This window comes from Antechinus flavipes, chromosome 4, assembly GCF_016432865.1.
Source record: "Antechinus flavipes isolate AdamAnt ecotype Samford, QLD, Australia chromosome 4, AdamAnt_v2, whole genome shotgun sequence".
NCBI classification, from domain to species: Eukaryota; Metazoa; Chordata; class Mammalia; order Dasyuromorphia; family Dasyuridae; genus Antechinus; species Antechinus flavipes.
Window position 1 is genome coordinate 287,715,104 of NC_067401.1, and position 27,614 is coordinate 287,742,717.

Here is a 27,614-nt window from a genome sequence, read left to right on the forward strand (position 1 = left end):
AGATGTAACCAAATTTGAGAGCTAATTTTGCATTTTGTTCTACAATCTGAATTGTGAAATCATCTTTTTTGTAACTTTAGGGAAAACAACAGGCTATCCTATGTAATAGTCCAAATGATTCCTTCATGTTTAAAAGAACACTGTATAGCTTAAGATTTAAAAAGAGGTAAATCCTAATTTTTTAATCCAAATCAATCTGTGATCTCGTCAGTTTGGGAGGTTTTAATATCACCATTTTGAGGATGACTAAAAAGTAACAACTTAAAACATTTAAAATGAACCATTTATTAAATCAGACTATTATTCTTAACAGTTATATAAGTTACACAATATGTTTCAGTCAGAATATTTCATATGGAAAAATCAAACTCTTGTAGGCAGGCAAATAGTATCACACACAATATGTATTTTAAGGGATGGAGTGCCAGGGGAAGGGAAACTGCTAAACACTCAAATATAAGGCCATAATTATTTAAAAATTAAAAAAAAGATAAAAAAAGCTCAAGCATTCTTTTTTTTTTTTTTTGAATTGTACTCGGTACTACATACTATTGTCCTTTTTTAGTGTACTCACATAATCAAGGTAGTGATCTCTTTATAGGTTTAATTCTTGACATTATTTAAAATGGAATAAGGCTCATTAATACATACAGCTGCCCTTGGAATTTCAATCTCAGTTACCTTCATTAACTTAAAATTCACAAAGTGCACAATTAAGAAATGTAAAAAACAAAAAACAAAATCAAATTGAATTTGCTACTCTAGCAACAGCTGCCCATGCTTAATACTTAGTGGTCTATATGAACAAAGTATGTTCTTTCCAGAAAAAAAAAAAAGAGTAAAAAAAGCCACCATAATACACTTAACTTGAAAGATGTGCTAGTTTTCTTGTAAACTGAAAAACAGGATCCAAATAAAAAAAGGACTGAAGGGGGAAAAAAATATAAACACTAGTAATGACCAACCATTTGCAAACAACAAGCACCACAATGGACATTTGCATTCAGTTTGGTTGTGTATCAATGGATGTTTCTTTACTCCAGCCAATCCACTTCATCAAACTCTGAATCATCTTCAGAATCGCTATATTCCACAGCAATCCGGCGGGACAAGATGGTGGCCACATCGTTTTCTATGCGTTCGTGTTTAGCCTCTTGTTCACGCTGTTCTTCTACTTTTCGTAGCTGAATACCTGTGTGCAAAACAGGGCCAAATCTTAACTTTTCTTTAACACATTCACCAGACATGAAAAATAACATGGCCAGATGTTCAGAAAGAAGAACGCAAGGGAACAATTTTTAGAGACAGGAGTTCTTTTTGCTAAATGGCACCTTTGATGGCATCAAGGACTTAGACAAAAATCCTTTAAAAACTCACAGACCCAAAAGATCTGACCTAAAAGGTATACAAAAAAAAAGAATAGGACTACATTGATGTTACTGTCTATAGAGGTTCGTGGCACAGTATTATTTACATAAATTAAGCAGAGTGGGGGAAGAAATAACCATTTATATAATTCCTACTGTGTGTCAGGTACTATGCTAAGCACTTTTACAATTATCTCATTTCATTCTCACAACAATCCTGAAAGGTAGCTGCTTTTCTGCTCTCATCCCCATTATACAGTTAAGGAAACTGAGGCAGAGATGAAGCAATTTGCTCAGGGTCACACAGGTCTTCCTTCTGTCCACTGTACCACCTGGTCACCTCTCATCAGTATTAAATATATGTTCCATTTATTGGCTTTATTCTCTCCTAAGTCTTGCAACAGAGATTTAATCTTAGTAGAACATTAAGTTTATAATGAGGGCTTACACAATATAGGATTTTTTGAAAAAAGGCCCCAGACATACCCACAACTGTCTTTATTAAATGAGATCCAGGAACAAAATGATTAAGGAGGAGATATTTTCTTACACTATTGTAAAAAAGAAATCTGAAGACTATTCCAAACCATATTCTTTGTAGAGAAAAAGGAAAGAGATGAAGAAGAGTTTAGGAACAGATCACAAGCCTGGCAAGAGTTACAACAGAGCAATGATGGAAGATTTCAATTATGTGGACATCTTCTGGAAATCTTTTTCTTTTAATGGCAGAACGGCCAGTGATGTCCTAATTTGCCTTAAAGTTAATGTCATCCTTTAAAAGATGGAGAGTCCAGCAAGGAGAGATTCTGTTCAGGATCTTATTCTCACCAACAGGGAGGAACTGGCTGCTGGGATGGAAATGATGGAAACCTAGTAATCACAATAATAAAGAGCTAGCATTTATATAGTGCTGTAATGCTTGTAAAGCATTCTACACACGCTATCCTATTCCATCCTCAAACCCACTGAAGTAGGTGCAATTATTAGCACCATTTCTAGATAGGAGAAAGAGCTTGAGAGAGTTTAAGTAGTGTGCACAGGTCACACAAGTGCTAAGTGTCTGAGGCAAGATTTGAATTCAAGTACTTGTAGTCCTGGACCATTTTGCCTGACCTGATCTTCGATCCAAATAATTGCCTCCTATTTCTGGGCGATTGACTTATAAGCTTGTGTGTGTATGAGTAATATATAGAGATAGATATTGTGTATACATACACAAAACACACACATGCATAGGTGTATGTGTACATATACCCACAAGTACATATGTATGCACAGATACATACCCAAATGCATGTGTTTATATGCAACGTGTATGTGCACACAATGTATAATCTCCCTGGTAACTAAGCCTATATTCCACATCAAAGGTGTCAAATATGTGGCCTGTGAGTGAAGCTCAAAGCAGATTAAATATCCCTTTGGGAAATACTTAACAAAAAATACAATAAGACACAGATCACATTTCACCATAAAGCTAAGTCAGTCTTTTGCAGCCTGCAGGGATGTGGTGTAGTAGTCCCCGTTTGCTTTTCTATCTAACACCATTGTTCTATATGAGTCACTTGAGGCCTCTGGCTATTCCCTTAGAGCATCTTCTACCCTATTGCTTTCTCCTTAGCTCCCAAAATTCTGCCTGGGAATACGGAGCTAATGGACTGGTTTGCCCCAGTCCAGGCTCTATCCTTGGCCCCACCCAGGGGCAGGACTAAGAGGAACATACTTTCACAAGTGTAAATGATTTTTCTATGTCTGGTATAGGAAGGCACAACTCTAATAAAATCTTGAGGGAAAGTGAATTTTAAAAAATTGTCATGCTAGACTAATCTTATATCCTTTTTTGTTGTTGTTGACAAGGTTAATAAACTGGTAGATTCCAGGGAATGAAAGCAATCCTTCTTACCTAGTTTTTTTTTAAGCAAAACAGCTGATAAAGGCTCTCATGCTATTCTCATGGAAAAATAATTCAGAGATAGGAGAAAGGCCATAGTACAAACAGTTGCATTCAGAATTAGTTACATGGCCATATCTAAAAAGATTTATGTCAACTTGCAAAAGAGGTCTGCAGGCATCTAGCTACCTGTGCAACTTAACATTTTAATTTAATGCCTTGGATAAAAGTAGACATGACATGTTTATCAAATCTGCAGATGATACAGAGCTGAGAGAGACAGCTGACACACTTTGAAGACAGAGTCAATTTTCAAAAAACGTGACAGGCTCAAATACTCTGTCACATCGAGTAATATTAGTGGTAACCAGGTGGTACTGTGAATAGAGTGCTGGGACTGGAATCAAGAAGGCCTGAGTTCGTATTCTGTCTCAGGCAGTTTGACTCTAGGAAAGTCTCTGTCTGCCTCAGTGTGCTCAATTGCAAAATTAGAATAAGAAAAGTCCCACTTTGCAGGACTGTTGTAAGGATCAACTGAGGTACTATTTGTGAAGCACTTAGCACAGTGTCTGGTATATAGTAAGTGCTATATTAATGGTAGCTATTATTGTCATTATTAAGATGAAATTTTATAGGGAAAAATGTAAAGTCTTAAACTTGGGTTCAAATATCAATTTCATAAGTATAAGGTGATAAGGGTCTTGATATTTCATTTGGCAAATACGTGTAGCTTTCAACGGACTGCAAATGCTCAATATGGCAGCCAAGAAAACTAAAAACTAATGTGACATTAGGCTTCACATTAAGAGAGGCAGGGAAAATTCATGAGGCAATTATGGGGTGCCATATTTCAGGAAGGATGCTGATTATCTGGTGAACATCCAACTAGGATGGTGAAGGGCCTTTCGAGCATGCCATTTGAGGATTGGTGGAAGAATTAGAGATATCTGGCCTGGAGAAAAGACTTGCAGGAGAGAAGTGCTCTCTGTTCAAACAAATGAATGGTTGTCATGGGGGAGAGAGATTCGACACATTTTGTTTGACCATAGAAGGATGAACTAGAGACAGTGGGAGGCAGTTAGAGAGAGGCAAGTTTGATGTCAGGAAACAATTCCTTTACAATAAGAGTTATCTCTGAGTAGGACGGTCTGTCCCTCCACCCTGGAGATCTTCAAAGTCTGGATGACCCACTTTTCAGGAATGTTGTAGAGCAGATTATTTTTATGGGTTGGACTAGAAAGCCCCTCAAGTCACTCGGAAATCTTTAATGCTGTGATTCTCTGAAGCTCAACTAATAGTGAGTGAAAACTTGAGTAGGAATTCCTGGCACATAGAAGGTACTTAAATGCTTCTTGATTGGGTGAGTGCTTGTTTGAACAGATTATAAAGCAGCATCTGTTAAAGAACATGCGGGTTAATAAAAATTCATGGAGCATCCATCATGTGCCAGGCATTATGCTAAGTGTGAGGGATACAAAAAGGGGCAAAAGACAATCCGAGCTCTCAAGGAGCTCACCTCACAGTCTAATGGGGAGCAAACAAAGAGGTACAAAGATTCAGGAAAAAATAGGGAATAATTTAAAAACTGGAAGCAATAGAAATAAGGAGGATTGGTAGATAGAAAATGTTATTTTAGAAGAGACTTGAAGAAAGCCAGTAGGCAGAGATGAGAAAAGAAAGAGCTGGATTGCTCTGGCATGGGGGACAGAGAAAATGTCAGGAACTGAGCTCTGTTGTTTGAAGAACTGTAAGAAGGCCAGTGTCATGGGATCCAAGAGTATATGTTGGTCTGAAGTATAAGAAGAATGGAAAAGTAGGGGGTGGGGCTAAGTTATGAAGGGCTATGAATGCCAAACAGAGGATTTTATATTTGATCCGGAAGTGGGAGGGAGGCGCTAGAGTTTACTGAGTAGGGGGATGTCACGGGCAGACCAGCCTTTTAGGAATATCATTCTGGAAGCTCAGCGATAGATGGACTGGAGTAGGGAGAGACTTGAGGTAGGCAGACCCACCAGCAGATGCAAAGTATTTACAATACTTTACCAATGTAAAGCGCATTGATTGCTCCGTGAAAGTTTGCCTGTTTCCAAGACCACCACCACACCCCCTTTTAATTTATACTTTACCAAGGTAAAGCGCATTGTTCTGTGAAAGTCTGCCTAAGTTTCCAACACCAGCAACCCCCCCCTTTAAATGACAATCATTTACAATCGTTTACCAATGTAAAGCGCATTGATTGCTCCGTGAAAGTTTGCCTGTTTCCAAGACCACCACCACACCCCCTTTTAATTTATACTTTACCAAGGTAAAGCGCATTGTTCTGTGAAAGTTTGCCCAAGTTTCCAACACCAGCAACCCCCCCCCCCCCTTTAATTGACAATCATTTACAATCGTTTACCAATGTAAAGCGCATTGATTGCTCCGTGAAAGTTGGCCCAAGTTTCCAAGACCCCCCTCCCCCTTTGTAAGGAGAGGGGCAGGGTACCTTTCCGTATTGCTTCCAGAAGCACGCTCCTGGCATCGCTGATTACTGGCAGGGTTGATGGATGGCGCTTTGGCTCCGGAGCAGGAACAACTTGTGATGGAGGAGATGGAGGCATTAAGGGGGCGTGAGGCCCAGGGGCGGCGGAGGGGGGCGGGTGCACTCCAGAGAGAGGATGAGAAAGAGCTGCCACAGTGACGGGTGACGCTGGCCGAATGCTGCGGGGGGCGGCAGGGGAGGGGGGGGTGGGGGCGGAGGCAGCCCTTGCGCTTCCCCTGGGGGGAGTGGATGGACGGGTACAGTTTCACACACTGGGGCGGCTCTAGTGACTGGAGGGGAGGGCTGCACCAGAGGCGGTGCTATCGGAGGAGGAGCTGGGTGAAGGACTCCAGGTGCGATCTGTAGAGGAGCTGGCGGGGGCGGCACTGCTGGAGCTTGAAGAGCAGCAGCTGGAGGTGGAGGTGGGGGAGGTCCTGGAGGGGGAGGGGTTGAAGTCATTGAAGCTCTTAATGAAGTGGTTGACAAGGCAGATGGAAGAGGAGGTGGAGGAGGTGGGGGTGTGGGGCTCACAAACACTGCTGTTCTGCCTGTGGCTGGTGACTGGGGCCGGCTTTCTACCAAGCCTGGAGCAGAGCTGAAACAACAATGATATGCCCCAATCAGTTAATAAAAACAGAAAATCTAAAACATATTTTCAAATGCTTTCGCTAACCGGTATCATTTGCCATCAGTAAATATTTACAGGCTCCTCTAAAAGTGGGAAGATTTGAGTTGGTAAGTAGCAAGACAGGAAAAGGACAGAAAAGGATAGCAACGAGAACATTAATAATAACAATAACAAACAGGAATCACATAACTATGGTTATCGATCCTTGATAATTATAATTTCACATTAGACCAGTGTCATTTAACTCTCATGCAAGATCCAGTTAGTAAATAAATTCTTCTTACACTTATGTACTACATTTTAGTAAGAAAAGTGGATTAAGCCTATATTGAGATAAAGTACGTTTATGCTATTACTGTATTTATAGAAATCCTTGTGGCCCAAATAGGACTGTATTCAATCATAAAGGCTTGGTTCCTGTATGTACATTCTCAATTAAACCAATGATACTTATTATATACAGCGTTTGGTAGAAGCAGGTTTATAAGAACCACATATCTTCCCAAGAATAGAGCCTAGAATGAACATTCATTTTTAATTTGTAATGCATGTCATCTTCCCTTAAGAATTTATAATTTGTTAAATTAGTCTGTCAGTTACTGAATCTAAGCTTCATAAACACTTGAAAAAGATTATGAACAGCATCTGATTTTCCACCTTCAACAGTCCTTTTTCCAACACTTTGTTGATATTCATCACCATATCTCAACCATTTTACTTGCTTCCATCTCTGGGTCTTTTAAAACTGAAACTTTTACAAGATTCCACTTTCCCCTCCCTTTAGATAGCATGGTATTATTCATATGTACTCGGCAAAATCCTTCCTAAGAAATGAGAAATGTAGGTAAGTTTTTTTCATCAATGTAAAGTTCTTCTATTGGAATACTTTACTGGAGGAAAAATGTAGCAGCTCTTCTCAACTGAAATAATTACCCATGTACTTAATTCTGTTACCTGATACAAGTAGGTGCAGGCTTTCCATCTCCTGCTGCATGCATTGGAGGAGGTGGAGGTGGCTCATGAGGTCTCACTAAGACCCTTTCCTCAGCTCTGTTTAGAAGTTCACTCATCTGACTAAATGGTAATGCAGAAAGTGAGTAAGAGGCATCCATATGATCCACATATGCCTGAGGTCTAAAGAATAAAAAATATTTAGTGTGTTAGTGTCTAATTTTTTGCAACAACATTGGAAAATGAGTTATTTCACCTAAGTGACAACTTTTAAAAATCCACTTTTGTTGAAAATCTTTCCAAAATACTAGGGATCTCAAAAATCTTAAAGCTCTAATTGCTTAATACTGCAGGAAGACTTTTAAGATTCTCAGATTTTTGAGCATTAACAGAAGATGCTTTCCTACAAAATACTTATGAATAGCCTTGCATCTCCTTAATCCTAAAAAGTCTCTAAAGCCTTGATTCTTCTAACCCCTTTTCTCCTCCACTCTTCTGTTAAATAGCTTGAAAAAGTTGCCTGCACTTACTGCCGCCACTGCTTTACAACTTACTCTTTTTTCAACCCCTTTAATCTGGTTTTTGCCATTGACTGAAGTTCTTCTCTTAAAGATCTCTAATGATCCCCAAATAAGTTTTTAAAATCCCCCACTTTGACTTCTTTGCACCTTCTTACTGTTGATCATTCCCCTCCTACTGGATACTTTTCCATGTTTTTGACTTGGAGACATCCCCACTAACCTGATTCTGTTCCTGTTTCTTTTATAATTTGCTCTGTCTCTTTCTCTAGTCACTCTTCTTTCCTACTCCTTAAGTTGTGTTTCCTGAGGTTCTGTCATGGAGTCAGTCTCTGTCTCTGTCTGTCTCTCCATTTTGACCCTAATAATCTTACTTTTTATAAAAATAACTACCAAATATATATTTCCAAGTCTTATTACTTGTCTGAGCTTATTCCTCTGGCTGCTGATAGGACAATTCTTTCTAAGAGTCCCCAAACATCTCAAATACAACAGGCTTCTCAATTTTCTTCCTAAATATCCTTTACCTTTTTTGCCTCCACTATTTCCATTTATAGTATTACTATTCACTCAAAATTCTATTCCTTGAAATCTGCTCATAAAGTCACATCACTTAAAACCTTTTCTGGGCCTCAGTTTTTTTCTCATATAAAAGGGGAATAATAATATTAGTTCCATATCAGAATTTCCTATGACTGACCTGAAGCATCTGTCTGGGTTTACAACTTTTGCTGCTTTCTAAGACGGCCAATAGAACTTGGAGGAGAGAATGGATGCATGCTTTTAATGAACAATTCTATACCATTCTATCCCCTATTATTGCTTTTTACTCACTTATTTTTTATTTCTCTTACATATTGCTTCCTTTCCCATAATCTACAAACTATAATCCTACAGACAGGATCACACAGAAAAGATACAGAACTGGAAGGGATTTCAGAAAGCATTTAGTCTTAACTCCTTTGTTTTAAAGATGAGGAAACTGAATGTTAGGGCATTTAAGTAGTATGTGTCAGGGGTAGGGTTTTTATCTGGTTCCTCTGATGCTAGAAGCAGTTCTGTTTCCCCTATACCACCAAATCATTAGTATTTAAAAAACAATGTTATGCCCCATCACGAAGCTCCAGGGGATCTTTCTACTGGTAACATCAGTATGAATCAGGGCTTCTCATGTTAACTCATTGTCAAGGGCTCCATATCTACCTTTGCAGTCAACATTATATCATCAGTCTTTATTAAATGCCTACTTTATGCTATAATGGAATTTCTAAGTGCTGGAGATACAAAGAAAGTAAAAAAAAAAAAAAAATACTCATTAATATCTATGAGTTCACGTCTCTATTATTACCCCAGAATTTTCTACAGAGGCCAGAACTCTAAGAAAAACCTCCTCCTTAATAAATGTTTGTTGAGTGACTGCCCTTTACAGTGACAATTTTTATAATCATACTTTTTTTTTTGAGGGGCGGGGGGAGAGGGGAGGCCATTGGAGTTGTCACATGTTCAGGATCACATAGCTGTTAAGTGTCTAAGGCCAGAATTGAATTAAGGTCTTCTTAACTCCAGGGCTGGTGCTATTTTCTTCACTGTGCCATTTAGAAGCCCCTATAGTCTTACTTTTGCAAGAAGATTTTTTATTGTAAAATAACACCTAGAAAAGAAAAGGAACCTTGGTTCAAACTGAGAAGCTGGGCCATTAGCAACTTCACTTGGCTTATGTAAGGGATTGACATCATCTTCTGCAAGCTCGGGACCTTGTGCTAACTTTTGCCATTCTCTCCTCCGATCATGAGGTGCTCTTGGCACTTTTTCTGGTTCAAGAGGTCGATCTAGATTCTTCTGCTGGAAGACAAACAAAAGCAAACAAAAACAAAGCCAAAAGGTAATTGAAATTTATAAGAGCTGATAAAGAATCAAAATAAAATGCTCAAAAGCACACAAAAAATTAAAACATCCTGAGACTCTCCTAGACATTACAGCTAGTTTGCTGAGCTAAATTCTTGACTACTTCATTTGTTAACCCCCAAATTCCTTGCATATTTAAACTGGAATCTGACTTTGTTTCCCTCATGCAAACACAAAGTGCTTTTGTTTTTGATGCTGCTAAATGAAAACTATTTACCCCATTAGCTCCCCATAGTGCCTGGAATTTCTACTATTAGCAGGGTCCCTTAGTTATTTTCTTAATTAGATAGATGAGGTAACTAGATTCTGTTAAAGAAGACAGTTAGCTATCTAAAAATACTGGGAAGGATTATTTTATGCAAGCAATGCACTGCTATCCAGTGTCACACAGCAGAACAAAGTCTTCAGTAAATAAAATACAGAACATTTACATTTTCTAAGCACAGCAGTTTTCACTGACTTTGATCTTTGGACTCCTTTATATTCTTAAAAAATTATTGAGGATCCTTCAAAGAACTTTTGTTTCTATAGATTACATCTATCGATATCCACCATATAAGGAATTAAAACATCTTAATAATAGGCTGACAACAGTTTTGATCCTGCAGCTCCCCTAAAAATCTTAGATACGCCACAAAGATCCTTGGGCTTTTCTTTAAGAACCTATGACACAAGGAAAGGATCACAGGGTACAATCTGACTCCAATGAAAAAAAGTAGAACATTCTGAAGGTACTGGAAGCCTAGAATGGCTTAAGGGGCAGAATGATGGACAATAGAAAGTTTTCCAATTTCAGAATTTTACTTCATGCTGGCCTTGATTCCATCTGTCTTCTATATTTTCTACATTTATGCAAAAAGAATTAGGGAGAATCCAGATAGACAGATGCCTTACTTAATGATATTTTTCATTCAATTTTCTTTTGTTTTTACATAGTCATTTGCCTTTCTAATCCAGCTTTTATCAGAAAAAGGCAAATAACAATAACAGAGAGTTATATTGGGAATTTAGTAAAAACAAAACGAAAAATATTCTGCTCATATTCCATGCTTACCTAGCCTTTTTAAAGAGTTCAAGAACTTCTGAGTTCTGGTCCTCACCTGAGTTCCTTACCATCTACACCACCACTTTCAACTGCAAGATTCTTAATTATCAAAGAAAAATTCAGTTATCTCCTGTATATTAAGGTTCAATCATCTACATATTTGAGAATGATTCTCAGTATGGACTGAAACAAAAAGGACTACTTAAATAATCAAGAGAATTAAATAAATTAATGAGAACATACCTCATCATCCCCAAATCTTAAAACATCTATATCCTATGATTTACCAAAGTTTCCTTGTTCACTTTTGCATTTTTTTTTTAGCCTAATAAACTTCATGGTCAAAAGTAGGGTTTAGAAGGACCTTAGTTTTTCAGAAGAATTTAGAATTACATAGACAATTTGTGATATTTGAGTATATGCTAAATTTGAATTACTGGTATGTTGTTATAAGGACAAGATGCCCTAGTTATGTCATTTGGCAATATATCTGTCACCTTACCTTCCCCTCCAAAATTTGAAAAGACTCATTTACATTCTCTAATATCCCCTATATGGTTGAAAAACAATCATATTTGGCTATATTACCTGAAAATATAAAAGAGGAAGGTATTTCATATGGATAAAAAACAATCCCCAAAAGAAAATAAAAAGAGCTGATTTTTAAAAATCTGTTGGAAATAAAATACCTTCTGCTTTCTCTTTTCCTTCCTCTTGTCCTCAGTATCCTGTATCATTTTTTCTTTCCATAGGTCAAAGAAATATGAAGGATTGGTATAAAACTTCAAACCCTCTTTACCATCATCCCTGAAGTAAAAAAAAATTCAGATTAAAGCACATTTTAGAACCCTTAAAATATGAACATAATGTAATGCTACGAAGCATGAAAAAAGGAAATTACTGAACAATTTTTTGAAAAGCAATGAATTCATGAAGATAAAACACAGAGAATATATTAAGTAAACCAAAACATGAAATAAGAGAAACAACTGCTTCAATACAGGGTAATACTACATTGGATACTTTGGACATTCAGAACTCAGGGGAAAAGTGGAAATAGGAAGGGTACTTAAAGTTAATTAAAATGGTCTGCTATAAATATTCAATTTAAAATATGGACAGTCAAAATATATCCCCACACTGTTTTTTTTTTTTTTTTTTTATTTGTTTGTTTTTGTTTTTTTACTAATAGGCCCTCTGAGGTTTGCAAATTCTGAAAAGATGATTACTTTTTCTCCGTTCCTATTTTTAATTCCTTCCTCCCTATCTCCTCTTCTCCTCCCATCCCCATTCTTTCTGCACCCAGGTTGACAGTGTCTTACAAAATCAAGAATTTTGGGATATTTTATTCCAATACTCTAAATTTCATTAATCTTTCAAACAAACAATGATAACTAGTTTCTAAAGGTCAGTTAAATGGTAACATTTTCTAATAGTCTGAATATAAATGCTTTACAGTTTTAAGTAACTCTCAGGCTTTTAAGAAACTATTTGGTTCAAAAGGAACACAATATTTGGAGAAAATGATTATTCATTCAATTTGTCATATAAAAGTACTTTCAGTGAAAAAGTATTTTTGAGGCAGAAAACTTACAAACTAAAAAAAATTATGTTAAATAAAACTTCTAAAAAAGATATTTTGTTATCAAGAGTAAATTTGGTTTTTTTGTTTGTTTTAGTAGTTACTGTAACTATGCATAATAATCATGGTTTACTTCAGTGCTTGGGTGTTAAGGAAAGGAAGAATTTTTTAAACATTTTAAAAATAAACTGAAGGTATTTCATGAAGAAAGTCTCTATTTAAAAAAAAGTTTCACTTGACACTAATTGTCCATGTGGGTATAAGTTTGATTAAAGTTAGTACAAGTTCCTACCTGTAAGGAGTGAGTATGTTGAGAGGTGGAGGCTGCTCACAAACATTGTAGGTTTCTTGTAATGGAATTGGCAAAGTCTTTCGGTCAAACAGCTGCTGATCTTGAGTTGTGGAACTTCGGAAAGCTTTTCTCATTGTGATATCTTGTAATGACACTGGAATAGAAAGACAAAGTTGGAGGATGATCAAATGTTTTATTTTGTTTTATATTGGTAACTAAATATATTTCAAACACACACATACATACACTTTGCCTTATAGGCAGCAGGGCTCAGTAAGCTTTGTGTATTAGGTTTTTTTTTTTGTTGTTGTTCTTTTGTTATTATCATCTCTTGTTCTTTTTATTTTCAAATACTCTTTTGTTCCTCCCCTTTTCTTCCAATCTTGTTCTGTTTTTAGTCATTGATGGCATTCTAGGTAATTTTTTGTTCAATTCACCTTAACAACATATGCAATTAGTTGAACTGTGTTATTATTTTATTGTTCTATAAAAATATTCTTTTCATAGTTGGATGTATATGACATTATTTAAAATTTATTAAATATACAAAAAAGATCACGTTTATGAAAATACTGAAGCTTGGTTAAAGTCCAAAGTAGGAAATCACTATTTTATGAAATTTGACACCATAAGCAAATGAGTACAACAGTCGTTTTCTGACATAAGGGAAAAAGTAAGAGTGTGAGTGTGTGTATGTGTATACATATACACTATATACATATATATGTGTAGATAGACACACATATGCAAACACACACATATAAACACCTGACTATAACCAGTTTTTTGAAAGTAGAGACCATGTTTTTCTTCTTCCTACAACTTATAGTATCTTGTATTTCTACATAGTACGTACTTAATAAATATTTGTTGAATAAGTGAAATGACTATTTGGTTGAGTACTACAAAATGCATGAGTAAGAAGGAAAACAAAAAAGCAGACAAGTTCTAACAAAAATTTTTATCCTGTTATTAGCAAGAGGTAAGCAAAATAACAGGCCATTTTCCCAAAAGAAAAAAACTGGATGTAGTAGACACAGGGATGATGAAAATAAATTTCCTTACTCGGTTTACACTGAAGTGCCCATGTTAAAAAAAAAAATCACAGGGTCTACAACTTGGAAAGTACACTTGATTGTAGTTAATCTAAACAATGATTCTCTTAAAATTATGAAATGTTGTAATATTTAAGCAATTTTTATTCATTAAATTCCAATAAAAATAAATGGCTACCTTTTTTTCTGTAATAAAATTTTGCATATCAGCATGGTCCATAAAGTTTATGCATTCTATTATGTTGACCCTTTAGTCCTGTACTTGTAATTATTTTTAAACATGATGATTTAATTCAACAAATATTTATTAAGCACCTACAAGGTGGTCTGATTTCCTTTCCTAAACACTAGTATCTTTCAGCATTTTGAACATATTCATATCACAAATGAAATAAATATATGCATAACAAAACAAAAAGGATATGTTTTAGAGTGTTAATTTTAATTTTTTGCTATTACAAACTTGATAAATGAACAAATACTTATTAAGTGCATACAAGGTAGTCCGACTTCTCTTTCCATACCCAGTCCATTTCAGAGTTTGATTACATTCTCATGATAAATGAAATAAAGACAAACATAGCAAAGCAAAAAGGACACATTTTTGGGTGCAAACATAGAGATAAATTAATGTTTCTGAATACAAATAAATAAAAAGAGGCTTGCATATGAAGCTGCGAATTTCTATTACATAAACCTATAAATATATACGTATACACATAAGCATTTCTGTTTTCAGCACATTAATCCAAAGCTGTTCTGCTTGACTGAAGCGCCCTCTGAACTTGCCTAATAGTATCATTACTGAGTTAAAGAATATGCATGTTAAGTGACTGAGAATATATACCCAAGTTAATCTGCAAGATGGCTGGACCAATTCGTAGCTCTATCAAGAGTTTTTTCCAAACCATGACACTATACTAAGTCATCTTCCTCATCCCTCTCTCACCAGATCCTGGACACTGCTCCTGGTACCCTGGGCTCTGAGAGGAGGACTCTGCTTTATTTTGCCCAGAATTAAGTCTAAACAAATGTTTCTAAACCATACCACAGCTCCAGCATTCTCTCCCTTCATGTGCTGCTTTCCTCAATAAAACATAAGCTCATTGAGGGCAAAGTTTATCTTTCTTCCCATATTTGTATCACTAGTATTTTAGCACAGTGCTGGCCATAAGGAGTAATAAGTGTTTACTAATTAGTTAATTTGTGTTCTTGTCCTCCATATTTAGTCCAACAATTGTCATTTTCTTCTTTTTGGTCTTCTTTGCTACTCTGATGGTTTCTTACCTTATCATTCTATAGAAACTGCTCTCTCCAAAATGACCAGCGATTTTGTAATTGCTAAATCCAATGGCCTTTTCTCAATCCTCATTATTTTAGACCTCTCTGCTCTAGCAATTTCTAATACTATTATTGTTAGTCGCCTACATCTCTTGAATATCCGAGCCTTGTCAGAGATATCCTGCTACAAAATTAGCTTTCAGATTCATCTTCTCCACAATGACATATATTTTCTAAGGAAGCTATATGTAATCTTGTCACGTGTTAATGACTTGCTACATACGATTGCAGAACTACATTATGTATCATTGTAGGAGAAAAGAATAAATGTGGGATAATTATTTCTAACAAAAGCACTGTTACAAATTCAATCTAAAAATTTGATATCTAAAATTGACATACTTGCATTTACAGTTTCAAATGTAAGAAACTTATGCCAGCTGCCAGAATTGGAAAGTCTGATAGGCATTTATCATTATTATATACAAGTATGTATCTAGAGTGATCTTGCTTTATACTATATACATTTGTTGGTAGAATACATCAGATAATTTAAAATACATTTTAGATAAGGGTTACCTAAGCAAAAATATGCATATGTATTACTTTTTATAGCTAGCAATATATTCTATGAAGTTCAAGACTCAAAATATTGATATCTTCTTTCATTTTTTCCTTTTCTCATATTCATATGTTATATTCTCATATTTGGTACTAATATTATCAAATTTTGTCATTTCTATCTCCAATAGTTCTTTTGTATTTTTCCCTTTCATCCAATTGGCATCACCTTAATCCAGAGCCTTAACCTTTTATCTAAGATTACTTAGTCTCTCTTCAGTGGTCACACTTGGATATTACTATCAGATTAATTGTCTCTTAATCCTATCATGAATCTACTCCAAATTTATACTGATTTTTAAGACCCTTCCTAATTGGGCCTTGGGATAGCCAAGTGGTTGGTAGATAGCGTGCTGGGCCCTAAATCAGGAAGACTTGAATTCAAATATGACTTTAGACACTTACCAGTATACTTCTGACCATTGAAATGACTGAACAATACAATCTGGCCCTACTTTATCTATCCAGTCTTTTCTCCCTTATACAAGCTCTTCCATTTCTGCTAATTCATCCTCCTTCCTAGCTTTTGAATGAGTAATACTCAGCCTCTATGCATTTTGTGAGTTCTTCATGTACCTGAAATGTCCTCCTCAGTGCTTTCCATGCATTCAAATCCTTTATGGTCTTTACCATTGTTTAGCTGTTTCTAATTGTTGCTAACGCTTCCTGATCCCATTTGGGGTTTTGTGGGAAAGATACTGGAGTAGTTTGCCTTTGCTTTTTCCAGCTTATTTTACAGATGAGGAAACTGAGGCAAACTCAGTCTTGCTCAGAGTCACATAGCTAGTAGGTATTATAGGTCAGATTTGAACTCAGGAAGAGGAATATTCCTGACTCAACATCAGTGTTCTATCCACTGCATTATCCAGGTGCCCGAGAAATGAGGAAATTTAACTCATTTGGTAGTTGCCCTATAATCTTTGTTCCTCCTTAAAGACTTTCCTAGCTATTCTTTAATCTTTGTGTTTTCGCAACTCCTAAAAAAATTATTATTCATATAGACAATTACATTTGACCTCATATTTTTAATTTATCTATTTCTTGCATATAGGTACTATATTTCTAACTGGATCACAAGATCTTTGATAGAAGTGATTGATTCAGTGAATGTAAATCTCTTTGTAACTTTAATGAATGGTATACTTGTGAACTATTATTGAATCTCAAAATTCATTCACAGTATTCAATAGTGATAAACAGTATATATTTATTTAATATTTGAATTCCTGAAATAGCCTGTAAGTACATCATGTAATTAAAAACTATATATAATTTCATGTGATCTGATAAGCTTTTATTAATTTGTTTGGGATAATACTTAAAGCCTCTGGAGAGCAGGAATTCATTTTAATTTTTGTCTTTGTATGAAGGAAAGAAAATGAGTTTAAGTAAAAGAGTAGAATAAAGGATCACAGGATTCATATGTCCTGTTTTTGAATCTCAGTTCTGACATTTAACTGGCTGTTTGAATTTGGGCAAATCACTTAAGTTTTCTCAGTCTATTTCGTTAACTGAAAAATAAGGATGAATGATATATTTACCATCTCTAGCAATTTGTAGTGAAGAAAATGCTTTAAAAACTATATAAATACAACACATATTAGCAAGCATAGATATTATTTATATGTTATATATTAACTATTATTCAAAACATTTTATTTGGAGTTAAGAGGTTTAGAGTTGGAAAGATGATATTTTGAAGTTGTTAGTTTTTTAGATGCATTTTTAAAAACTTACCTGTAAGGTCACTACACAAGTCCACTGTGATGATCATGTGATCTTATGTTCTAAAAGGCAATGGTAGCAGAGTACAAACTTTGACGGGTTCAACCCATTGGGCCAGATCTTATGGATCACCTTGTGTTTGTTGTCCAAGGACTAGCCTAGGACACCATCAAATAGCAAAATCTCCTGGTATTTCAGCATACTTGTGTATCATGACCTACTTAACCATCCTATGCTGTTTATATCCAGGAATAATTATGTTCTCAATCATGCAATCACCACTAAGTATTTCACTTTTATGTTTAAGAACTCTAAAATGCCCTTATCTGACTACAGTCTTTTGTCGTTCCACATCTCCTTCTGCCCTGAAACATCATATCCCATTCTCAATGCTATTTTTGAACCCTTGATCTCTCAGTTCTTTCCTAGGCCATTAATTGAGCAGTTATAATCACTTCAAGTCTTCATTTTTATCTCTCAGGGAACCAATGAAACTTGACACTTTTCTGAAGTCCCTTGCCTCATTATATTATAACTAGTCTTGCCCTGCCAAACACCAACTTTGGATTACCTTGTTGGTACTGGTATATTATATTCTGATGCTGAATTAAAACTGGAGAAACTCAATAAATTGTGCTGAGTAGGACAAGACATAAAAACAGCTTTAAGTTATGTAATATCAACTAGATCTTCACTGCAGCATAGAGGTACTTTTATATCTCCCTAATCAATTCACTGTGCATTCACTACCCAGGCTTTTACAAAACTTTTCATGCTTCTTCAAACTTCTGCTCGATAGGTGACTCAATGCCTCACATTTTACTTTTTAAAAAATAAATTTAAGTCATTTGCCAAGAGAGCATTCTTATCCCCTCCTCATTTCAAGTCAATTAGATGTTTTCCATCATTATCTTCTCTTTTAATCTCTCATATAAAGAGATGGTCCCTCTTGCCAAGTCATACCCCTCTCTATGCACAAGTAATGCCATTCTAAAACATCTTCCCCAGCAGATTGCTCCCTAATGCTCCATCATTCCTATCCTCTTACTAATCTTTACTCTCTTCCTTCTTACTGATCATTTCCCTCCTGCATACAGACATTCCCATGTCTCCCCATCTTCAAAAAATCCCCACTTAGTCTATCCATCTAAACTAAGTATCATTGTATCTCTCCCCTATTTTGTGCCTAAACTCCCTGAAAAATCCCAAACAACTGGGTACCTCTACTTCTGTTCCTCTCATTCTCTTATTAAGGCTCTCCACCTCATTATCTAATTGAAACTGTTCTCTCCAAAATTATCAATGACCTCTTAATTGTAAAATATAATAGCCTTTCTCAGTCCTCATTCTTCTTGAACTTTCTGAAGCCTGACATCATTTTCTTTGATTTTCTTTTAGGTTTAGTACCCATCTCTCCTGGTTCTCTTCCTTCCAGTTTGACCATCTCTTTTCAATCTCCTTTGCTTCATAACTGTCATGGCCAATAACTTTTGGGTATCCTCCAAAGTCCCTTTATTTTTCTCCTTAAGACTATTTTTACTTAGTGATCTCCTCACAATATTTGAATCTAATTCAAAATATTATCTCCAAATTGATGATTTCTATTTCTATTTACTCAGCCCTAACTTCTAGTCACACATTTATAAATACCAGATGTACATTTCAAAGTAGATATCCTACAAAATAGACTTCTTAAACTTAACATGCCCCAAACTAAATTCATTATCTTTGTCCCCAAGCCCTTGACTCTTCCTAACTTTCCTGTTACTGTCACTAGGATCCTCCCAGTTGATGAGGCTCACAAACCAGGTGTCCTTCTCAACTCCCTACTCTCCATCATCTCCTTCTCCCCTATCCAGTCTGTTTTCAAAGCCTATGCATTCTATCTTCACCTATCTATATTCTATTCTGCCTTTCCACCTGTCAAGACTTCTCACTCCAGTCTCTCCTTTGCTCCACTGTCAAAATAATCTTTCTAAAGTACAGGTTTGAATACGTTCCCCTCTCTCCCCCCAGCTTCTCTCCATTCCCCATTCAATAAACTTACGGTCTCCCTATTGTCTCCAAGAATAAATAGAAAATCCTTTATTCCTCATTCAAAACCCTTCATTATATGATTTTTTTTTTTTTATGCCTTACCTGCCTTTGCCTGCCCCCATTCCCCAATCAGTGATACTGGCTTCCTTTGCTATTTCTCATGCAAGACAATCTATCTCCCAACTCTGGGCACTTTCATTGGAGGTTGATACCTGGAATTCTCCCCCTCTTCCTTCAGTATTCTGGCTTCCTTCAAGTCACAGCTAAAATCTCACCTTCTTTGAGAGACAGAGAGATGAGACAATGGAGAGAATACTGGTCCTGGTGTCAGGAATATTTGAGTTCCAATTTAGCCTCAGATACTTATTAGCTTTGTGATCCTGAATGGTTATTGAACCTTTACTATGACCTAACTATAACCAGGGTTATGAAGATAAAAGGAGATAATATTTGTAAAGTGCTTTGTAAATCTTAAAGCACTATGTACATGTTTCCTAGTACAAGCCATTAAAGATGCTTCTTTAATTTTAGTGGTAGGGAGCCAGTTAAGACTGAACTTCAAATGCTGCCTGGGATACTTAGCTGGTGACCCTTGTAGGTTCCTCACTTCTAAAATTGGGATAAAATAGCACCTACCTTAAAAGGGCTGATGTGAATACCAAGTGAGATATCTTATGGAAAGTGCTTTGTAAAATCTGAAGAACTATATAAATGCTGCTATTAACGCTATTACAGTTCCTTCCCTCTGTTGCTATTCAATTTATTCTGTATATCTTGCTTATACATAAGTATTTGTATGTTGTTTCCTTCATTATTTCCTTTCCAGGACCTTTCTTTTTTGTTTCTGTGCATACTCAGTGAGCAATTAATAAATGTCCAACTTTAGTTGTTTCAGTCATGTCCAACTCTTCACAATCCCATTTGGGATTTTCTTAGCAGAAATTCTGGAGTGTTTTGCCTGCCATTTGGCTCACTTTACAGATAAGGAAACTGAAGCAAACAGGGTTAAGCGATTTGCCCAAGGTCACACAGTAAGTGTTGAAGGGCAGTTTTGAACTCACAAAGATGAACCTTCCTGACTTTGGGCCTGAAACTCTATCCACTGTGCCACCTATTTGCCTAAACAACTAAGATATAAGGAATTGCGATTCATATCCATGTACAAAATTGAAACGAAAAATCCTTGTCATACTTAAGCATGAGTAGACAATATCAGTTTCATCACTAAAATCACTTTTAAAAAGCAATTCAATTTTATGTTTCTTTTTTTTTTTCCTTTGGTCTTACATAACTAAATTTTTTGACTTAATGCTCCTTGACATTATCCATATGTTTCACTTCACAGTCTTTTGTGCTCATTTTGGCTTTTGTGGATGTCTGATTTTCATTTAACCTTTGAAGTTTACATCTTCTTATTCCTATGTAGATGCATGGATTTGAAGAAATGACCAACAACCCATTTTCATTTTGGTATCATTGTCTCTCCCTTTTGAAAAAATAAGTTTTACTAACTCCTGCATTATATATCCATCATTTCCGGATATAACATAATAGCTCAATTTGGGGATATGGCTGCTATCTTTATTTAAAAAATTAATTCTGACTATAGAACTATTGATCTTTTTATTCCTCACAGTTTGGTTTCCTTTCAGTGATTCTCATTTACATTATTATCATCAATATGCAGAGTGGTTTGCTTTTGCTCATGTCCACATGGGATATGAAAGATGTTATCAAGAAGAAATAATCAACAGAGCATTTTGAATTCTAGCTCGAGGGAGGTTAAAAGATGCAAGTGTATAATATTTTAATAATGTAACTGAGTTAATTTTCCAAGGAAAGAAAATTTCACAGCCTGCTGTCTCTGACTTCATATTTTTCCAGTTTAAAGCTTTATATAGCAAGGTATTGGCCTCTTGTTGATGGGAAGAGAAAGGGGTGAAATAAAGTCTCTTTTGGAATTAGAGGTTTTATTTTATTCGGGGAAAAGAGGCACTCACATTTTGAACTAGGATTGGAATTATATGCCTATCAAATTGCTTCTAATATTTGCACATACATTTTGACGATTCATGCTAGTGATAGAAACTAGCTAAAAGGCAATTTAATAACATGTTTTGAGGTTTTTGCTTCTTGTCGCTTACAACTTGGGTCAAGCTGTCAAAAGAAGTTGATTTATTCGCTATTCATCTGCTTTCTGGTTTCGAGAAATTTTTTGATATTTAAGTTTGGATCTATTTAAATCAAAGAAAATTATTCACCAGGAATTATTTTTTTTCCCCTCTGGAGATATCACCTTCTCTCAATAGAAAGAAAATAAAAATTATCTTGTTAGCTTTTATATTGCTTTTGGCAGAGAAGGGACTTGGGAGACAATAGCATTCAAAGGACACCAACACGGCTTGAAGACATGTGATATGTTTTCACACTAAAGGTTCTAAAATTATTTTAGCTTGTAACATAGCTTCTGAATCTTATACCTCTAGCTTAACATCAAAATGTGAAAATTTCAGCTTCAAGCAATAACAATCTGGAGCTTTCAAGAACAGCACTAAATCCATTTAAAGAGAAGACTTCCTACCAGTTTTTTAAAAACTGTATTTAACTTGCTCAAATAAAACACAAAAAAAAACTAAATTAAGGCATTCATAAAAATAATTTACATGCATTTAGGGATTTCTAAAGTAGTTTCACAGAATTTTCACCACTAAGATTAAAGTATGTAAATGAATTGGAAAAAATGGAGGAAGACAGAAAGCTTATTGAAAAATTTCCCCCTGATATGGCAATTTTACTGATAATTCAAGAATTGTTAGTAGACATGAGAAAAAGAAAAAAATTAATTTGTCATATCCCACTATATCTGGCTGGCCTCAGTTCCCACTTCCTTTCTCTTTCAATCTCCCATGTAGACATCAAGGTCTCTTTGGCACAAAACTCTTGCTGTCTCCTGATGAGGTGAATGGAGTTCTGATCTATTCCTCATCCCCCAGTCCCAATGTCTAATCCTTTCCTTTCTAAGATTATTATCAAATCAGTATTATCGTTGCAACTAGAAAGGAAATGACAATCTGTTTTCTAATAACTCTTCTCACAATCTTTACAACTACTCAGACCAAAGCTCCCTTCTTCAGTTACCATTTCTCTATTTGTGTTGTCTCTGTAGTACCTATCACAGTGTCTAGAGAATGGCAGGTACTTAAAAAATGCTTGTGGATTAACTGTCATGGATTTATTCATGAATAAATAACATATATCATGAATCTTTGGAAGAAAACCTTCATAAGAAAAATTGTACATTTATTTGGCTCTGTTCTCAAATACTCTTCATTGGACATCAAAAAAAAAAAAAAAATTTAGTCAACATATAATACCATGAGTGAACTTACATTCTTCTTCCTTGGGATCAAGTTGTGTGACACTGACAGACAAACGATCTACCCGCTCTTGTAAAGAGTTGACTCTGAAGGAAAAACTGTGTGCTTCGTTAAATAGTTCTCCAAATATATCTTCAGCATACTTACCTACAAAACACAAAATATAAATAATGCAAAAATGAATCAGAGATTTTGGTATGAGTGAAGTATATGATAATTGAACATTTAAAAGAATAATAATTTAACATATATTTGAAGCATCATAAGCTACAAATTCCAAACATTTTCTCGTTTTCAAAAATTACTTCTTGGACATCTCCACACCATGCTGTCTCCACCCAAGCAACTGTCTCTTGCTGCCTCCCCACCAGAAAATTGGACTGGAACCACCTTGGCCCTAATTTCATAGGGCCAATTTCAATACCCCACAGACTCCCTTTTATTTTATGTTCCTCCCTCAGTAGAATAGAAAATCTTTGTGGGAAAGGGAATTTTACTTGTTTGTATTTCTATTAGCACAAAGTAGGCTCCTAATGAATGTTCTATCTAACATTAGTCTCTTTATTCCTTGAGAACAGGAACTGTGTTTCTTTGTATTGTAAGCACTTAACCCAGTGTCAAGCACTTAATAGGTGTTTAACGAATATTTACTGGGTAGAAACACATTGGTATAAGAACTAAATTGGATGTCCTAAATAAGCACTAATATAAGATGATAAAGATATTTATGTCAATATAGTCACTCTTTAAGATCTCCCTATGAAATATCCTTAGACTAAGGATTAAGACTAGTTTAAGTCTGAAATGGTTATATTTACTGGTCTAACCGATTGAGGCTAAAGTTTAATTTTCTTACAAACCCCCCCAAATATCCTAGTTGAAAAGGAGAAATCTAATTCTAAAAATCTAATTAATCAACTAGCCTGGGGATTTATAATCAGAAATAATCATTACATTTGTAATATCAAGAATTAAAACACTTTCCTGTAACATGAAATGAATCAAAACACCAAATAATTGCCAGAGGATCAAAAATTATATTTTTCAAGAGATATTTTAGGCCTAAAAGTGTTCAAATGATTAAATTCTATGACATTAATTGTACGCTTGGTTCTATAATAATATATTACATTGCCTTTTTTGCAAGAAATCTGAATCATCACAATGAAAGGCTCCTGAGTTATGGAGAGTTGCCTGCCCTACATATATGGGCCCAGAGTATCAGACCTTTTGAGTTCTTGTGTTTGATTTTTATATATTTTTTAATAGTTTTCTTTTTTACTGTCAGCTATCCTTTCCTATTTTTATAACTAACTGCATTTGATTATTTGATTAAGACAATTTCCTTACCCTTTCTAATTTGTTGTCTTTAATTACAAGCCTTCAGAACCAGAAAAGTAAAAAATTGTAGGTGTCCAATAAAAAAATGGAGGTGGTAAAGTCTTCTATGAATAAATAATACTAACTTTATTTAGTGAATGGCCTTTGTGATTTCTGTTTTGACTTACTTTCTAATTCTCAGGTAATTCTGGGTAAACAAGGTTGCTAGACAGTTGGGATCTTGATAGATAGTTGCTGTAACAACCTTCCCAGGGGTCTTGGCCTATTCTTGTGGGTAGGATCCTTTAATTTTATAAGTTAGCCTCCTAGAAACTGACTCAACTTTGTCTACTTAAGAATTTAATTCTATTTATAGAGTGTATCTCCCATATTATACTTTGCAAAAAGGTGCTATAATACTATATGCTTTTGAATTAAAATTTCTTTTTTATTTTTTATTAAAAATATTAAATTAATATTGCATTAAATCATTAAATTAAAATAGAATAAATTAATAATATTAAAATATTTTATTAAAACACATGTAAAGATAATTTTCAATATCCACCCTTGCAAAACCTTTTGTTGAAATTTTTTTTCTCTCTTTTCCCCCCACTTCCTCCCCTAGATGTCAAGTCATTGGTTCATAATTATGTATTTTTTAATGTGACAGTATATGTTAAACATATTCAATTCTAGAATTAAAATTTCTTAAGTTTAAAATGACAAGTTATATGAAATGAATCAGCACTTTATAGATTATAAATTATAAATGAGGCAGCTTTATCCACCGTGGCAGTAGAGAAAGTGCTGGGCCTGGAGACAGAAGACCCAAGATCAGCTATGGCCTCAATGATAGTTCTGTGGGTCCTGGGCAAATCACTTAACTACTGTTTGCTTCAATTTCCTCAACTATAAAATGGGGATAATAGCTCTTACCTCACAGAGTTGTTGTAACAATCAAATGAAATCATATTTGTAGAGGGCTTAGCACAGTGTCTGGAACATAGTAGGCACTATTTAAATGCTTGTTCTCTTCCTTTCCCTTATCTTGAGTGAATTTTAAATAAGGGATACCTGTATATTATCTGAAATATTTTGCTACTGTTCAAAGAAAAATATTATCATATACTAGCTTAGATCCAGATAGTATTTTTCTAATGTTTAATTCAATTTTTGCATGGAGCATCTTACTTGATCATTACATATTCTTGATCTAGCCATGTATTTTAATGGATTGAAATTACATATACAATTCTATAGTCGTAGCAACAGATGTTTAAACTTGCCAAATGACAAGCATGATAATTGATCTGGAATCTTGGCAATGTGGTTACACCCTCTGGTAGGATAGCTTACCGTTTATCTATGCATTCTCATTCTATGTATTTTTTGTTTCATATCCTTGTATGAATCCATTGTGGATACCTGTTTAAGGACTTTCTATAAGTCTCCTAAAACATGGGTATCCTAGGGCAGCATACATGTTAACCTTCTATTACTTCAAATAAGATGGTACATAAATTGCTTAACACAATACCCAGCATATAGAAGGCACTTAATAAACATCTGTTTCCTTGCCCTTCCCAGTCTCACTATAGCTACCTGACTGATTCACATCTTTACCAGCTTTCACATCATTTCTAGCAAATTAACTGGCCATTGCTAATAAGCTGTAACAAATTTACATTCTTCATATATGTCTCTTCTTCTATCACATATGTCTCTGTACTTCTTTTGGATCCATTGGAGACTATTATATTCCTTTGTTGTAAGAATATTGGTCTTAAAATGACTAAAGTTATGGATAATTCTATTAAGACTGTTCTTTCATATAATAGTCTGCACAACAAGCATTTTTTATTCACTTGTCCAGCTATTTTATTTTTGTTTTATTCACCTGTCCAGCTATTTTATTTTTGTTTTATTCACCTGTGCAGCTATTTTATTTTTGTTTTTTAGGTTGTCCAACAATTCTTCTTACTAGTACATGCCTACTTTTTTTTTTTTTTAAGTCAAGAGAGAAACAAGCATCTTGGTTCATAACTATGTGTTTTTTAATGTGTCAGTAGCTGCAATATCAATACCTAGATATGAAAATAATATTCTCTCTCTAGGTACAACCAACTTGAAACAGACTTAAGGAAGCAATCTATTTCCATTTGCCATGCATAAGTTTGTTGATACCACAACTTTCATCACATGACATTCAATTTAATCCATATTTATCAAGTTCAAGAGATAAGACCTGGCACTTGGTACAAAGATAGAGACATGCTGCAAACTCTTTTATTTAGGAACTAGTTATGATAAAAGGATAAGTAAAAGGATTGATCCAGATGAAATGCTACCAAAAAGATGAAAAATGTAGAGATCAATTAGTATTAATAATACAAATTAGTAAAGTATTAGCAAGGGAATATGTCACAGGTAAAATCAGAGTTGGAAGGAAGAAGGAAATGTCAGTTAATAGAAGTGAAGATAGACTCCATTCTAAGTGTGAGGATCAGCTTGAATAAAGAGATGGGAATGGTAGAAAGATCAGAACAGATTAGTCCACGTTGGCTGGAATGGCGATTATGTAGAGGAGAAGCATAAGGTAAGAGTGGGAAGTTGTCTCTATACTAATCCAAATAAGAAAAGATGAGTATTCACACATTCAGAGTATTCAGATTTGGTTGCAGTGGAAGTTGGGTGGGCCAGATATAAAGGAGATTCATAGACCCCAACAACAGGATATTGGTAATTGATTGAATGTAGATATTAAGGAAGATGACTTTCAGGTCCCTCACTCTAATGTCACAGCATAACCTCCCTGATGCAATGGTCCTCTTCGAGAAGAACAAACAAGAACAACAACAACAACACATAGGTAGGATGATGGCCACAGCAGGTTTTATATACAGGCTTAATCCTTTTCCTTCTATTTTCTTGTCAACAGAAATAGAAGTCAGAGCTAATGAATCAACAATTATTTACCACATGTTAAATATACACTTTTTTTTTTTAAAGTCAACCTTTCTGAAGAATGTAACTATGTGTTCACAGAACTGTGAGGATTGATCCATGGCCATCTGGAGAATAACTAAGCCAAGAACACTGTGTTTTATCTTTACAATAAAAAGCAGACTTTTCATTCAAAAGCTAATCCTTCTTTTCAAAAAATTGCTGTGAATATTACTTTAAAAAATTATTTCAGTTGGTTAAATTTGTGTACTGAAAATTGCCCCATGAAAGAATATTATGTGGGTCTTATAAAAACATTTTCATTTAATGAAGAATTAGACACATTTACATTTCCTTTCAGTATTTTGTTTTGACAAATAAAAGTCAAAATCTGGGCTCAATATTTCTCCTTACCTAGTCTGTTTCCACTGCATTTTTTCCTGTTAAAGATGACTTTATTACCTTTTTTATGTGCTGAGTATCATTGCCATGATCTTTTAAAGCTCTCTTCCAGGTCTAGAGTACTAAGAAAGTGTGCTACCTAGCTTACTG

The 27,614-nt window shown here is 35.0% G+C and overlaps 1 protein-coding gene across 1 annotated transcript in view; it reads right to left on the minus strand.

Annotated features, from left to right (window-relative positions):
- Positions 1-265: 265 nt before the first annotated feature.
- The window catches only part of WASF1 (WASP family member 1), a 118,714-nt gene continuing 91,365 nt past the window's right edge, over positions 266-27,614 (minus strand). The window contains 8 exon segments of the mRNA XM_051997535.1: positions 266-1,192; positions 5,744-5,960; positions 5,963-6,374; positions 7,362-7,541; positions 9,546-9,718; positions 11,516-11,633; positions 12,701-12,854; positions 22,809-22,943. Coding sequence (XP_051853495.1) covers positions 1,035-1,192; positions 5,744-5,960; positions 5,963-6,374; positions 7,362-7,541; positions 9,546-9,718; positions 11,516-11,633; positions 12,701-12,854; positions 22,809-22,943 — 1,547 coding nt within the window. The 3' untranslated portion in view covers positions 266-1,034.